Raw genomic sequence first — 14,843 nt, 5'->3', positions numbered from 1 at the left:
ACAGTGAGCTTTCCCTGTCCATATGTGTCATTCCTGTGCTCATTTGTTCGTTTGTTCATTCATCCTGTGAACATGTGATAGATTCCTACCATGAGTTACTCTGCACTGTGCCCTGGAGAGAAGGATGATTCAGAGATAAGAGGATGTGACCCTTGCTCTTAAGCAGCTTACAACCTCGGCAGGCATTGGCTTTCAGACCTAGGGGGTGAACTGTAACGCAGATCTAGCAAAAGCCTTGTGAGTCGTTTCTAAAGGCACAGTATGAGGATGAGGATGGGCTATTACCCGAAACCATCCTTGACTTATCTCCTCCTACACACCCAGGTCTAGTCTGTAGGAATCCTGTATTTTGAAAATATATTGGGACTGTGACTACTTCTCTCTACCTCCTCTGCTGCCACCTGTTCCACACCAACACCCCTGGACTCAGGCAGCGGCCTTCTAACCAGCGTCCCTGCTTCTGTTCTTGCTCCCCCACAATCTGTTCCCCACACAGCCTTGCCTTTCCTCTGCTCAGATCCTTCCGGTAGCTTCTTGTCTCCTTCCAAGGGCCTTTCTGGCCTCCTGACCTTTCACAGCTCTGCCCTTTGCCCCCTTGCTTACACTGTTCCAGCCAGACTGTCCTCCTTGGCTCTTCTCTCTGCCTGGTGTGTCCTCCCCCCACGTTCCCCTGGCTCCTGCCCTCTATCCAGATGCTGCCTCCCCAGGGCCTGCCCCGAGCATCCTCTTGAAGTGCCCTCCTGCCGCCCCCCCATCTCCCCATCCAGCTGTTTTTTTCATGGCACTAATCACCTTCTAACCTACTAATTAATTTACTTATTATGTTTATTGTTTACAGTCTGTCTCCCCCCACTAGAATGTATATCCAGAAGGAACTGGGGTTTTGTGGTTGTTTTAGGTTTTTTACCTGTTTTATGTTCTGCTGAATGCCCAGGCCCTAAAAGAATATCTGGAGTATAAAGACAATAGATTTTTTTGAGTGTGTATACACATACCTTTATAACCTGAGAAAGACTTAATTCAGACAAACAGAATGTCACTGTGATCCACAGAATCAAAGGATCAGAAGGGAACCAGAAGGGCATAGTGGAAAGAACAAGAGGTGTAAGGCTAGATTAGAGCCCCTGCTTCCTAGTGTGGGGCCATTAGCAAGACAGGCTCTGGAGCTCTGAATTTCTCCAGGAGTTTAACTAGTTTCTACGCATTACAATAACAGACAAAGGATAAACTCAGCAATACAATACAGAGGTCACCAGTGTTCTTAGAAGGCACTTTCTTAGTTCAGCTTCCTTAACCATGAGGCTTCTCCCCATGGCCATGCATCAGAGGAGCCTGCACACATGCTGAGTTTGGCACTAGCCTCAAGTTTTTTTTCTTTCTAGTGTCGCCTTATAAATAATAATCTACCAAAGCTTATCCTTTCCTCTCACTCCTGACTTTCAAATCCCAGCCTCTCCACACTCTGGAGACCCCCTTTGCTAGGTCATCTGTCGCGTTAAACTCTGACATAGTCTTTGAGGCGACTGGGTGGCAGTTGAAGGCTTCAGTAGTCAGGGTTGTAATAACCTAATCAGTCTTTGTCGTGAGCTCCTTGGGCTGGCGTGTCAGTTGACAAGTTCATTAATGGCTTGGAAGATCTTGATCAGACTGTCCGTTCTACTAAGCTCTGCCTTAGTTGAGTGGAGTGTTAATTAATAGATGTGCTTTTCTGGCTGGCCTTGGGTTGTAATAGCACAAGCAAACGAGGCAAGAGCAAACATTTCCCGAATAGAGTGGATGGGATGGGGGTGGGGGTGATTTGGGTGTTCTTTTTTACTGTTATTTTTTATTCTTATTCTCATTCTTTCTGGTGTAAGGAAAATGTTCAAAAATAGATTGGGGTGATGGTATTGTGAACAGTTGATTGTACACCATAGATGATTGTATTGTATGTGAATATCTCAATAAAACTGAATTTAATTTAAAAAAAAAAAAAAAGAGTAGAGCATTTCTTCTCATGCCTGCCACTCAACTGGCATTAGACTCGGGGATTAATACTGCAATGTCTCCTTTTATGTTTGTGACAAGAGAATGTTTTTTCTTGCTGAAAACTAGCAAACTCATTTCACAGAACTGTTTTATAAGATGACTCTAGGTATTTACTCTTTAAGTGCACAGCAATTTAGATTTATAGGGTTTTGTTTTGTTTTTAATTATATTAGCCTTTATTTAGTGAACTGTTTGCAGAATTTAGAACACATTGCTGTGAAGGTTTCTGATGTACTCTGAGGCAGAGAGCAAGAGGGTGTTTTACTTTTCGGTTCAGAGTGAGAAAACTGAAAGAGAAGTGAATTAAATTTTTTAAGGTGGTACAACTCTCCAAGAGCTGAAAGTCATACCAAACAAAAAACCAACCAAAAATAAAAACGTTGCTGCTGTGCTCTGCCCACTAAACCAAACGGCCATCATCTTGATAGGGGAACTCAAAATGCCCTACTCAGAGGAAGTATAAGCTTTCAGTCTTAGAAGAGGGAGAGGAAGGGTCTTTCTCTTAGAAATTAGTAAAACCAACATTGTAGACTGGAACATTTAACACATCTCAGCTCTTGCAGCTCCCCTTTGGATTGCTGTTGTTAACAACTGCTTTTCTTCTGCCTGTGAAAATAGATTGTTGCCTCTCTAAAAAGTGTTCCCACTAACTTTTTGTTCTTTATGGTAAAAGGCTAATTTTTTTTTAAAATGATTGGCATGTGACTAGGTTTGCCTAAATTCTTTTGCTTATGTCCACAAAGATTTGTGTACCTACTGTCTTCTCTAATTTAAACACTTACTGTGATATGACCTGGACTTGGGACACCCTATATTCTTCTGTATTCTTCTTGCTTAGAACCCAAGTCATGGTAATGACAAGAAGGCGTGGGCACCTCGCTTTTCCCTGTGGGCTGATTTTTCAGACCAGTGAGTTTTACGTTGCTCCCAGTCCATGTTTGGGTGTGTACAATCGTGCTGTTACAGATTAGGGAAGTCCACTTATCAGGAAAAATTGTTGCAACCCCTGAACTCTGATGTGCACTGTGTTGATGTTGCCAGGTAAGACACAGCTGATAATTTAACCTTATTTCCCACAGCACTACATTAGGTTAATTCACATTCTTCTATTTTTCTCTGCATTTCAGCAAATTGACGGAGAAGCATTTCTGCTTATGACCCAGACGGACATTGTTAAAATCATGAGCATTAAGCTGGGCCCTGCTCTCAAAATTTTCAATTCCATCCTGATGTTCAAAGCTGCGGAGAAGAACTCTCACAATGAACTCTGAAGATGGTGAATTCCATGTACCATCAGCTTTCTGCTTTAAAGCTCATGTTTTATTCAAAGCACAAGGACGATTGTAACTCTTACGTGAGAAGTCTTCAAAACTCAAAGAGCAATGCTATCGGATTATTTATATTCCTCAAGAGACAATATATATGAATTCTTATGAAATCGCTTGAGCTTTTAACCAGGCACTGTCTTAACAACAGTCATCTTTTGGTTCTGTTCACTGAGCTAAATTTATCTTTGTAAATCTTTTTGAGGCTGGGGGTGGGGGAGGTGGGGGGGAACTTCATTAATTATTTATGGTAAGGGGAGGCGCAGAATAAGAACTTTTGGCATTTTGTAAACATTGTTGAATTCTCTTTCATGTACACTGTTTCTTTTTCAATACTTGCAGGAAACTTTTTATATAATCCAAGTTTAACTTAAACCAAATTAGTCAAAACCTGGCTAAAGTCAGCCAGTTGAGACTGTTATCTGTATTGTTTATTTTGTGCCATATTTTGAATTGCTACATTACGCTAAGTATATATAACTTTGCAAGTCATGATATTGCCTAACTGCTTGTCATAACTTGTTGGGGCTGAATAGTTGTAAAAATTACTTTTCTTTTAAATCAGTGTTTTTTACTTTTGCACGAATTGTCAAGCAAATTCCTTTTTCACCAGCATCTTTACTACAATTACCAAAAACATGTATATAAAAGAATGAAATTGAAAAAATAAAATATATAAACATAAATAAGGTAACGTATATGAATGGCATCATCTCATACATTGTGGTGCCCTGTATTTACGAGAGTCAGATGGTATCAAAAGGAATATACAGTTACATTTGGGGGCAATGTTTGTAAGGATCTTGAACTATTTATTACCTTGAGCTTTTCTCTAATTGTCATTGAAGTAACTGTGGTGCTTTACAGAGACAAAGGGCTTGTTCTGTTGATAGCAAAGCTCCTCTGTAAAGAGCTCTGTCTCAGATCGTACAGTGTCCTCCAGACCCAAAGGGCTTCTTCAGGGTTGGCTGAAGAGAGTGTGTGTAGATTTTACTGAAAAGGCAAAGTGCAACACCAGTAGATACAAAGATGCTGAGTGCTCACAGGTCAGGGAGGCGGTTTTCCAAAGCAGTTATTCCAGTACCCCCATTGTGGAAGGATTCCTTTTTCTGTAGAACACTTTGCCTCTATATATAAGCGTACAGATGCACTTTAAATGAAAACCCTTGATTTCTTAGAAGCTGATAGCCGGGAGTGTTTATTTTGTAGGAATGCATTTCCTAGGAAAAAGGAAAATTATTTTATCAGCCTTTGATGTAGGTTCTAATGCCAGGATTGGAAATTTATTCAAGGACTATCTTAAAACTAGAAAGTAAGTTTGTACCATGCTATCTGAATTCTGGGGCAAGTTCCATCTCTCTCCTTGGTTGCTCTTACTTTTTCTGATATCCCCACGGTCTGGATTCCCACTGGAAATCTACTAGTGTCCTTTGCATTCGCCATAAATCAAGGTAAAACAGGGTGAGTGACATCGGCAATGTCCCATTCATTTCTTTGCATGAATGCTTAAAGTTTTCCGTTGTTTTTTTCCCCCCTTTTTTACATGTGTTCAGACTTTGTACATTCAAGTTGCACTTGTTATGTCTGATATGAATGAAATAAAGTCTTAATTGGAGATGCTTTTTCACATCTGTATGATTTTTAAGTAAAATTGTCAGTAGAAGAGGGGAAAGAGAGCCAATGGGTATTATTACGTGGCTATGTCATGACTCTGTAGGATTCCGAATTGTTTGTTAAACTGTGTTCCAGGTGATGAGAAGAGTGAACAAAAGTTCCAGAAGTATATTGTTAGGTCGAAGTGGATTCATCCCCATTGAGGATTACACTTTTTTAGTTTAAAGTATGTGCTAAAATGAAAGCTGCGGTCGCAGTTGATTCGTCGGGGGGGGGGGGGTGGCGGCCGGTTGCTAAATCCTAGGCTCTCAGGATTGCTTGGAGGGTACTGGCGGCGGGGGCTCTTTCCCGGAGGCGAGGGCGAGGCGGGGGACTTGGCCAGGTCCCCGGCAGGGTGGCGTGCAAAGTATGGAGGGCGGCGAGAAAGGAACAGGCGGGACACGTTTCTTTTTAGGGTGAAGAAACCAAGAGAGAGAGAGTTTATTAGGGGAGAGTACAAGCTTATATCGGGCGTTTAGAGGGCGGGGTAGCTGTAGAGGTTAAAGGCTTGGATTGGTTCTGAGAGGGCGCGGAGGTTGATTGAAAAGGGGCGAGAGTTGCTCCGGTAACGGTGTCTGGCAACAATGTATGCGCACTGGTGGTAATGGGAGTTGCACTGGCAACGGGGAGTGTCCGGGCAAGATAAGGGGGTGGGGAAAAGGCGGTTCCCTCCGGCAAGCCTCCCCTAACAGTGTTATTTTGGGTGAGGAAATGGGGCCTGCCTCCGGCCTCACTTTCCCAGGCCCGGGGGGCTGCGGAGGGCGCTGTCGCCCGTGCCCACCACCCTCCCCAGGGGCTGATCAGGTCCCCCAGCCCAGGCCCGCCAAGTTGAAGCACGTAATCAGTGTCCCGCAGAAAGCCACTTTAAAATCTTCAAAACATCCACTCATTCTAAGCAGCAAGTCATAATGTGGTAGAGACAAGGCATTGCACATCCTTACAGTGGCAGAGGATTTCACGATCCTCCAGAAAGGGGAAACCTTTTCACTACTCCATCCCCGGAACAGAGGCTAAGTTTTAACAGAGGAAATGGGAAGCCATGATGGCAGAGAGGTCTCTGAAAGGAGAGCAGCAGACTTTGGGTGGGACCAAAGGGAGGAGGGAGTGTGGAACTGGACAAGGCCCCTCCCATCTTAAAGCACTCAAAAAAAAAAAAAAAAAAAAATTGTAAGCACTATGCAAGCCAAATGCAACCTGTCGGCAGGTGGAACTATGTCCCCAGGCTGCCAGTTTGCAACTTCTAGATTCGATGGACTCAACCTCTTGGGAAAATAGTGAAGCCCTATTGAGTATTTACCAAAGACAATGAAGCCTCTGTAGGTCCCCGGAGCCCCACCCCATCACTGTCAGTCCAAGTTCAGACATGGGGAGGGACCACGTACCCCCTAAGGAAAGGAATCCTTAAGAACTTGGGAAATTCATTTGGGAGGAGAAGTCCAAGAAGATTGTGGAGTTAAATGAAGAAAGAGAGATAATGTGGGAAAATAAGAAAAAGTTTCTAAGAAACTAGGAGGTCGTTCCACAGAAATGGAGACACTGGGATAAGGTTTAGTTCATGCAAAAACGGCACGTGCCAAATTGTTATTTACTCTGCCTGTTCATTTTGGTGTAAGTAGTTAACGAATAATCATTGTAGAGATGGGCAGCTGACCTTTTATTTTTATCTCACCCTCTTAAACATTTTAATGACTCAGCCATCCTTTCAGAGAGCAAAGGTATTCTCTAGTAGGCTGTAGTGACCTCAATGGCAGAGTAAGCCATTTTGTGCTATTTCTAAAGATGTATGCTCTAGAAATATTTCTTCAGTAAATCACATGAACACTTTTCTTCTTAAACTTTCTTTTAAATTTACGTTGCTGAAGCAACCCAGAAAATGCTCATCACATTGTGAGGCAGGTATTAACACATTTAAATCTTTTTTCAGTCCCCAAACCAACCTGTTCTATCTTTCAAAACTGACAGTAGTTGATATCTGATGATGACATCAAGGCAAACCTTAAAAATGTAGTTTTTCCCATGTGGAAATACTTGGAGAAGAATAAAAGTGCACTGAGTCTTGTTAGACACAAACAATACCTATGCAGCCATTGTTATGAGCAAAACAGGTGGCATAGCACCAACTGTGCATGCAGGACCAGCTGTGCATGCTGGATGAGGCACTGGGACTGGGACCCTGAGAGAGCTGCAGTCAGGTCCAGGAAAGGGCATAACAGAAAGCTAGACGCTGTTGCCCAAATGGCCATGGGAGCAAAGAAAGGGCCCAACAGAAAGCTAGAAGCTGGTGCCCAAATGGCCGTGGGAGCAAAGAGCCAGGTCAGTGTTTCAGACCAAACAAGCCCACCAACAGCCCAAAGGTGGGAACAGCCCAAGTGTCATCATCAGATGAATGGATGAACAAAATGTGGTGTGATGGAATATTACTCAGCAATAAAAAGGAATGAAATTCTGATAAATGCTTATAACATGGATGAACCCTGAAAACATTATATTGTGCAATATAGAGCAGACACCAAAGGACGAATATCATATGATTCCACTTTTGTGAAATACCTAGAATATGCAAATCCATAGACACAGAAAGTAGATGGAGGGGCAAGAGGGAGTTATTGCTTAATGGATACAGAGCTTCTGTTCGATGAAAAGGTTTTGGAAATGGATGGTGGTGATGGTTGTGCAACATTATAAATGTGATTAATGCCACTGAATGTATATATATATAAATTGTTAAAATGGCAAATTGTATGTTACATATATTTGGCCACAATAAAATTTCAACAGAAAAAGAAGCCCATTAGTGTGGAGGCACAGAAGTTTCCCTGGCTTGGCAAGTTAGGGAGGCCGCCTCCTAAGCATTGTGTGCCTGAATGCAGGCACCGAGGCTTTGTGCACCTGACGGCAGGCAATTAAGTTAGAGAATGATGCTGGGCTCCTTCTGCACCCCTGCTTTCCCACCTGATTCAGAAGAGATCGTTCCCTGAGGTTACTATGTCCTCAAGCTTGCACCCGAAGATTGTAAACATGCTAGTCTTGTGATTTTAGAACAAACGTAGTTGTCTGGGGAAACAGGAAAACAATTACATAGCCCAAAGAATGCTTATGCTATATAATCCTGTGCTAAAAAGCCAATAAAGAACTTCTTGCAGGAACAGAGAGACGGAGTCGGTTCCCTTCTTTCACACATTAGCCCATACCCAAGTAGCAAACAGGGCAGACAGGATCACTGGAGGTCTTCATGCGTGGAAACCAGAAACTGGGTGGGGGAGACGAGAACCAGGTGAGTTTCTGAATCAGTCGAGGAGGCAAGTCTCACTGATGACCAGAGCCCATGCCATGCAGGGTCAGCCAGCAGCAAGGCCTCCTCCAGAACGAAGCAGCCCTTGTTGTCAACAAGCTTGATTGAACAAAACCAAAATGCCTGGGCCAGGCAGGACTTGGGAAGAATGGCAAACTGGAGAATGTGCCCCTTCTTATAATGTTCAAACTCAAAATGTTTCCAAGCAATGTTCAGACCAAAGAGGCAGCCCAAAGAAGCCAAAAGTTTGCAATTCCTGGGATTAAATCTTTCAAGAATGGGCATGTTGAAGAGATGGAAATAAATACCACTGCCAAAACTTTGAGTAAATCTGAAGTGTAGATCTTTTCAAAACTAGTGCATCCTTGAAAGTATAATTTTGGCCATGGAATTTCTTAGAACTCAAAGCAAAATAAGCAGTTCTTTCTTAAGGGGTATTTTTATTACTGAATTTCACAAAGAACTTAAGGATCTAAATATAAAGATAAAAAGCACTGAAATTCATTAGCATCTTCAATACAAGATGATTTTCTAATACCTACCTCTGCCACTACCCTAAATCAAAGCAATTTTTATGTTTCCAATGTCCCAAAAATAATTCTGATACATTTTGAATGCCATTAAATGACTGGGTGTCGAAGTCCTACTTTCTTTTCCTTTTCTTTCACAGAGGAAAAATAGGGATTATGCATATCAAAAATCAGTGTCTCTAGGAAATTGAGAGTTTGGGACAGTCTTCTTGGACATTTGATCCTAAAAACATGAAAGGCAGCTATGAGAGCAGCCAAAGCCGTGACACAATCATCCACCTTGGTGAGCCTTTCTTTTTCTAAATACAAAGAAAATTCACAGACATTGATGTTGAAAGGGTTTTTAACTTCTAACACGGGCGTTGACACCTGCACCTGAAATAAAAGATAATGAAGTCACCACCCAGTAATATGTAAAATAGACACATACTAACACACACTTAAACTCAACTCTGATGTTACAATAAATGAGTTTGCTGCAACCTAGTAGCTTATTTATAATCATGGCAAAACGTATTTTAAAACAGACCACATCCTGCTTTTAAATAGTCCTATGAAAATGAGATAGCAAACCAGTGTTCAATGACATACACACAGCATACCTTCTCATTCATAACAACAAAAAGGCTAGGGTCATCCCCAAAAACGTCTGGTAGGAGCAGACATGTGGCCGTCATCTTCATATCTGTCAAAGCAAATATGTTCAGAGTTCAAGTAAAAATAAGCTTTTACCAAAGTAAAGCCAGTATTAAAATGACTGCATTTTTTTTCACTATATCGTGAGCTTCTATAGAGAACAAACCAGCCTTCTTAGATCAGTGTTACTCAACCGTCTTTAACCAACATCCCCTTCTAATAAACGTTGAAAACCCACAATCTGCCTCCAAATCACTGACAGAAGAGTTGTATGCATTCTGTCCTATCAGCTAGGATGATTTAGCACTTTACCTTAAGATTTGCATTATGAAATAACAGATTACTTGTTTCCTAAATATAATTTTGCAATACCGAGTATGCTTTCTCAATCTATACCTATACCCCTCCCCATATCTGAGAAATTATTTTTTTCTTACCCACCAGCTCTTTCACTGAATTTTACTGAATGCTGACACACAGACTCGCCAATGACCCTGAATTACACAGGTGGCTGAGAGCAGGTCCCCCCACCCCTGGTTTACTAACATTTTAACATGTCTTCATCTGTGTACTGATTCATTTTTTCTCTCAAAGCAATATTGATTGGGTTATCCACCACTGAAAAAGAAGTCAGTATATTTTCTGAATAGGATTCCAAAATGTGCCTTGTTTTCTTATATATATCTGTTCTTGTAAGAAGTTGGAATTCTTTGAACATCTGATAAAAGATGAAAAAATATATAATCAGATTGCAAGGAAACAAGCTAATACATATTATGTAAAGAAGTAAATAACTATTTACATTAAGCCTTGAATATTAGTTTAAAATATCTACTACATACTTTTAGTAACTTTAGTGGAGAAGTAAAGATTTCGGCTGGGGGAGGAGAAAAGAATGAAAGCCTGAAATGAATGGGAAAAGATAAATAATGGACATGGAGGAATTTTAAGCCCATGGAATTCAAACTTTGGATGTAGACAACTCAATGAGGGTTCCAAAGTATATATGCACAACTTGGCTATTGAGGTTACCAAGCAAATAAGCTGGGAACATTAGTTTACGTAAATGACATCATTATTTTCTGGGAGTCTCCAACAAGCAGAGATTTTCCCTTAAAATTGTCTGGAAAGGACATGCACATGCTACCCACTGAGTCTCATGGTTTTAAGCATTTTTGGAGCTCATAAATTGCCTCCAAATTAGGTCCAAATGGTAAGATACTGGAAAGCTGGAATACATGTTCTCATAAAAGCAAGGTGGTTCTGTTATCAGGCAGCCTCAGTGAACCACTGATCCAGACTGATGCCCTTAGAAAAGGGCTTCTCTTGGCAGGGAGACGTGAAGCATCGAGCAAGTGAGCACCACTTTGCTTTCCTGGGTGCATAGCTTAGGAATTTTTTTTTAATATTTATTTTGAACTAATTTCAATTTTACATTAAAATTGCAGGAACAGTCAACAGAGTTTTCAAATAGCCTTCATGAAGCCTCGCCCTCCAATGCTACCACTTCTGATCTGTATGAAAACAAGCAACAGACACGATGCCCATTACCTCCTAGTCCTTGATTGTGTATTTCCTGGACAGAAGGATTCTCACCTATGTTACCACAGCTTGAACATCAAAATCAGGGAGACCTAGTCCACAGACTCCATCCTAACTCGTCAGTTGTTCCAAAAACGTCCTTTATAGATTCAGGATCTCATCCAGAATCCCACGAGAGATTTAGAGATTACACCTCTTTGGTCTCCTTCAGACTTCTTATATTCCTTGAGGAAGGTTTGAAGTGTAAATGCCAGTTCCTCTGTAGACAACCCTCAGTCTGTGTTTCTCTAATGTTTCCTCATGATTGATGCATTTTTGGAAGAAATTACAGAATTAGTGCTGGCACTTTCTACTGCATAGGGAGCCCAGGGTCAGAGTTTGTTCCATTAATGGAGGAATTAACGTTTATCACTTGCTGGAGATGGACTGCCAGCTTTCACCACTGCCAAGCTGATTAATACATATATTGTACTAATTAATGTATAGTTACTAAGTATTTTATGGGGAGATGCTTTGAGCCTATGTAAATATCTTATACCTCATCAAACCCACCTTCAACAGATTTATCAGCCATTGGTGATTCTTGCCTGAATCCAGAATTATTATAATAGGTGCCAAATGGTGATTTTCTAATGCCATCATCCCTTCTAAATTTATTTAGGTTGGCATTTTACTGTAATGTAGAACTTTCTCTTCTCCCACATTTATTTACTTTTTCATCTATTTACAACACGTGGGCTAATAGATTCTTGTGTTACTCAATGGGTAATCCTTTCATTATTTATATCGAAGCTCAAATTGTCCAGATTTGGCAACTGGGAGCCACTTCAAGCTGACTCCCGTGTCCTCTTGACATGTTCCATCAATCACTGAGGACTTTTTTACTTTCTGGTGCTACACAAGAGTTCAGGCTCATCTTGTATTTGCTCTGCCCCAGCCTTGGAGGCAGCTATTTCCCAGAGAGCTCTGCTTCCTTTTAGTGAACAAAGGTGTCTGGAAACTAAGGTTTCAGCCTTCGGGGTGTTATTGCCCTAGGCTTTCTCACAGAACAAAACTAGGAAATATGTATCTGTATATCCATAAACACGCACACTCAGACATACAGACATTTATATGTGTCTGTATATTTCTATATAAATGTAAAAACCATGAGTTTTCAATTGAAGGTCACTGGGACCTTCAATTTCAATCCAACACCACAGGCTTGGTCTAGCCATCCCCCTTTCCATATTTCTAACTCCCTACCACAGTGAGAAATTTACCTCCCATGATCCTCAATGTACTTATTTATTTGCTCAGGCCTCCCCCAGGCCCACGTAGCCAAACTCCCAGTGGTGAAAAGTTAATCAGAGACAAACCCCCTCAATGCTGGGCCTCTGACACATCTCTCCCCACCCTGGGGCATTCCCGTGCCCACCCTTCATCCCGTCCCCTCCCCTCTACTGGATGCACTGGCTGTAAGCTTGGTCCCAAGAGAGAGAAAGGAGGAAGGAAGGAGAGAAGACCATTGAAAAAGCATAGCCCTGGGCCCACTGCCCTCTCCCACTTGTTCTTTGTTTTATTGCCATATGTTTTCTTTCAACACACATTATAATCTCCACTATATAATGTTACTACTTGGCTTTCAACAGTTAGTTGTCTTTTTAAAGAAACTAAGAGATGAAAAAGCTACTCTTTCCTATTTACCCACAACATTTACCACTTCTGGTCTTCTTCATGACTTCCAGTACGTGTGTGCTCACTTTTGTCTGCTACCATTTCCCTTGAGCCTGAAGAACTTGCTTTAGCATTCCTGTAGATGAGTTCTGCTGGCAACAGATTCTTTCAGCTTTTGTTACCAAAAATGTATTTTGCTTTATTTAACCTCATTTTTAAGGGATAATGTCAATGGACATAAAATACTTGGTTGACAACTTTTTTTTCTTTCAGCTCTTTAAAGATATGGTTTCATTGCCTTCTGGCCTCTGTGTTTGTGATGATAAATCATGTTGATATTCCCCTTTTCCTCTGGCTGCTTTCCAGATAATCTCATTATCTTTGATTTTCCACCCATTGACCATGTTGAGCTCAAGTGTGGTTTTCTTGGTGTTTATTCTACAAGAGGTTTGCTGAGCTTTTGTGATACAGAGTTTGGCATTTTACACAAAATTTCAGAAATTTTCAGCCAGTTATATCTTCACAATTTTTTTCTATCCCATTCTCTCTCTCTCTCCTCTCCTCTCTTTCTTCCCTTTTCTCCTTTCCCCTCCTTCTGGGACTCCAATTACACACACATTAGATGGCTCAATATTGTCCCACCAGTCATTAATTTTCATCCTTTTTCTCTGTGTTATTCAGATTCTATTATCTCTATTGATCTATCATCAAGTTCACTAACACTTTCTTCTGCATTTTCCAATCAGCTATTAAGCCTGTCCAGTGATATTTTCATGTCAGTTAAATTAATTCTCTTCAGTTCTGAATTTTCACTGGGTTCTTTTTTCACATATTTTCCATTTCTTTGATGAGATTCCCCATAGTGATAATAGATGTAAGGAGACTGGATTAAATTGTGTTCCACTCAAGGGTGTTAAATTTTGACCTGGCAGGCAACTAAATTACTGGGATCCTTGTTGTCTTAGTTTTCCAGAGCTGTTTTAACAAATAACTGCAGACTAGTTGGCTCAAAAAACAGGAATTTATTGTCACACAATTTTGGAGGCTAGAAGTTAACATCAAGGGATTGGTAGGCCAGGTTTTCTCCGAAGTCTGTAGCGTTCCGGCAGTGGCTTGCTGACAATCCAACACTTAACCTCTGCCCCCATCTGTGGCAATCTGTCTCCTTCTGTCTCCTCCTGACAGTGTACAAACTCCCTCAGCTTGTAAGGGCTTCACTCATATTGGATTAAGGCCCACCTTGATTCAGTTTGGCTCATCTTAATAAGGTCTTTGAAGTTCCTGTTTACAAATGAGTTCACATCCATAGGACCGGGAGTTAGGACTCACACATGTCTTTGGGTAGATGTGATTCATTCCATAACACTGGTCCTGTTAGACTTGATTCTATCATTTGTTAAAGGAAGATATATATATTTTTTTCCTTAGTCCTAGGGTATGACTCATACCCTACTCACCCGTAAAGTGTGGACATTCTGGCTGGGCAAAAACTCCTCAATGCTGTGTGACCTCTGATATCAGCTCTCAGTCCTGCAGGACCCTCTTTCTTTAAGGCATTGAGGAGTCTAGACTGCAAATGCACAGTTTGCACATTTCAGCTATCCTCCAAGGACCCCTGGGGAACCCTTACAAAGTATGCTCCCCGTTTTCTCCAATACTCGGCCCTGCAGAAACCATCTGCCTCATTATCCTCAAATTCCAATTTCTGCCTATTCAGCTCATTGAGACTGCCATATTTTGGTTGGCTCCCATCTTTCTGTGCCATGATCTAGAAAGTAACCCCAAAGCTGGGGCCATTGTGAGACTCAAGTGTTTTTCTTTTCTCAAGGATAAGAGTCCTATTGTCCAATGCCTGAGAGCAGGTGTCTTACTTTTTGTCTTCCAATTTTATGCATGTTAATGATGCAAAGTCAAGTCCACTAGCAGCTACTCCATCATGGCCAAAAGCAGAAATCAGATTCTTTTATGTTTTTTTAAGACTGTACTAACTGGTGATTCTTATGTACTTCACTTAAGTTTTAAGAGAAGGCTGTTGAGTTTCTCAGTAAGGTGGAAATTATAGTGTCTCAAGGATTCATTGGAAAACTTTTGAAGTTTTTTGAACTGGTGTTTGGCATTTTCCTCCTTGTCTCTCTTCACCCCCCCTCCTACTTGCCTTACACCACATCCAACAGATCCAGT

At 41.3% G+C, this 14,843-nt stretch overlaps 2 protein-coding genes across 7 annotated transcripts in view; one reads left to right on the top strand and one right to left on the bottom strand.

The window, feature by feature from the left end:
• The window catches only part of L3MBTL3 (L3MBTL histone methyl-lysine binding protein 3), a 135,557-nt gene extending 131,994 nt beyond the window's left edge, over positions 1-3,563 (top strand). For all 4 annotated transcript variants that reach the window (XM_037844221.1, XM_037844218.1, XM_037844220.1 and 1 more), the window contains one exon: positions 3,156-3,563. In XM_037844221.1, the coding sequence (XP_037700149.1) occupies positions 3,156-3,299 (144 nt within the window). In that variant the 3' untranslated portion in view covers positions 3,300-3,563. The remainder of the gene's footprint in view (positions 1-3,155) is intronic.
• Positions 3,564-7,673: 4,110 nt separating this feature from the next.
• The window catches only part of SAMD3 (sterile alpha motif domain containing 3), a 73,658-nt gene continuing 66,488 nt past the window's right edge, over positions 7,674-14,843 (bottom strand). For all 3 annotated transcript variants that reach the window (XM_037844538.1, XM_037844540.1, XM_037844539.1), the window contains 3 exons: positions 10,011-10,182; positions 9,431-9,513; positions 7,674-9,203 (listed from right to left, as the gene is read on the bottom strand). In XM_037844538.1, coding sequence (XP_037700466.1) covers positions 8,919-9,203; positions 9,431-9,513; positions 10,011-10,182 — 540 coding nt within the window. In that variant the 3' untranslated portion in view covers positions 7,674-8,918. The remainder of the gene's footprint in view (positions 9,204-9,430; positions 9,514-10,010; positions 10,183-14,843) is intronic.

This window comes from Choloepus didactylus, chromosome 7 (assembly GCF_015220235.1).
Source record: "Choloepus didactylus isolate mChoDid1 chromosome 7, mChoDid1.pri, whole genome shotgun sequence".
In the NCBI taxonomy this organism is placed as follows: domain Eukaryota; kingdom Metazoa; phylum Chordata; class Mammalia; order Pilosa; family Megalonychidae; genus Choloepus; species Choloepus didactylus.
The sequence above is the reverse complement of the archived record's forward strand: the minus strand, read 5'-3'. Positions and strand labels throughout refer to the sequence as shown.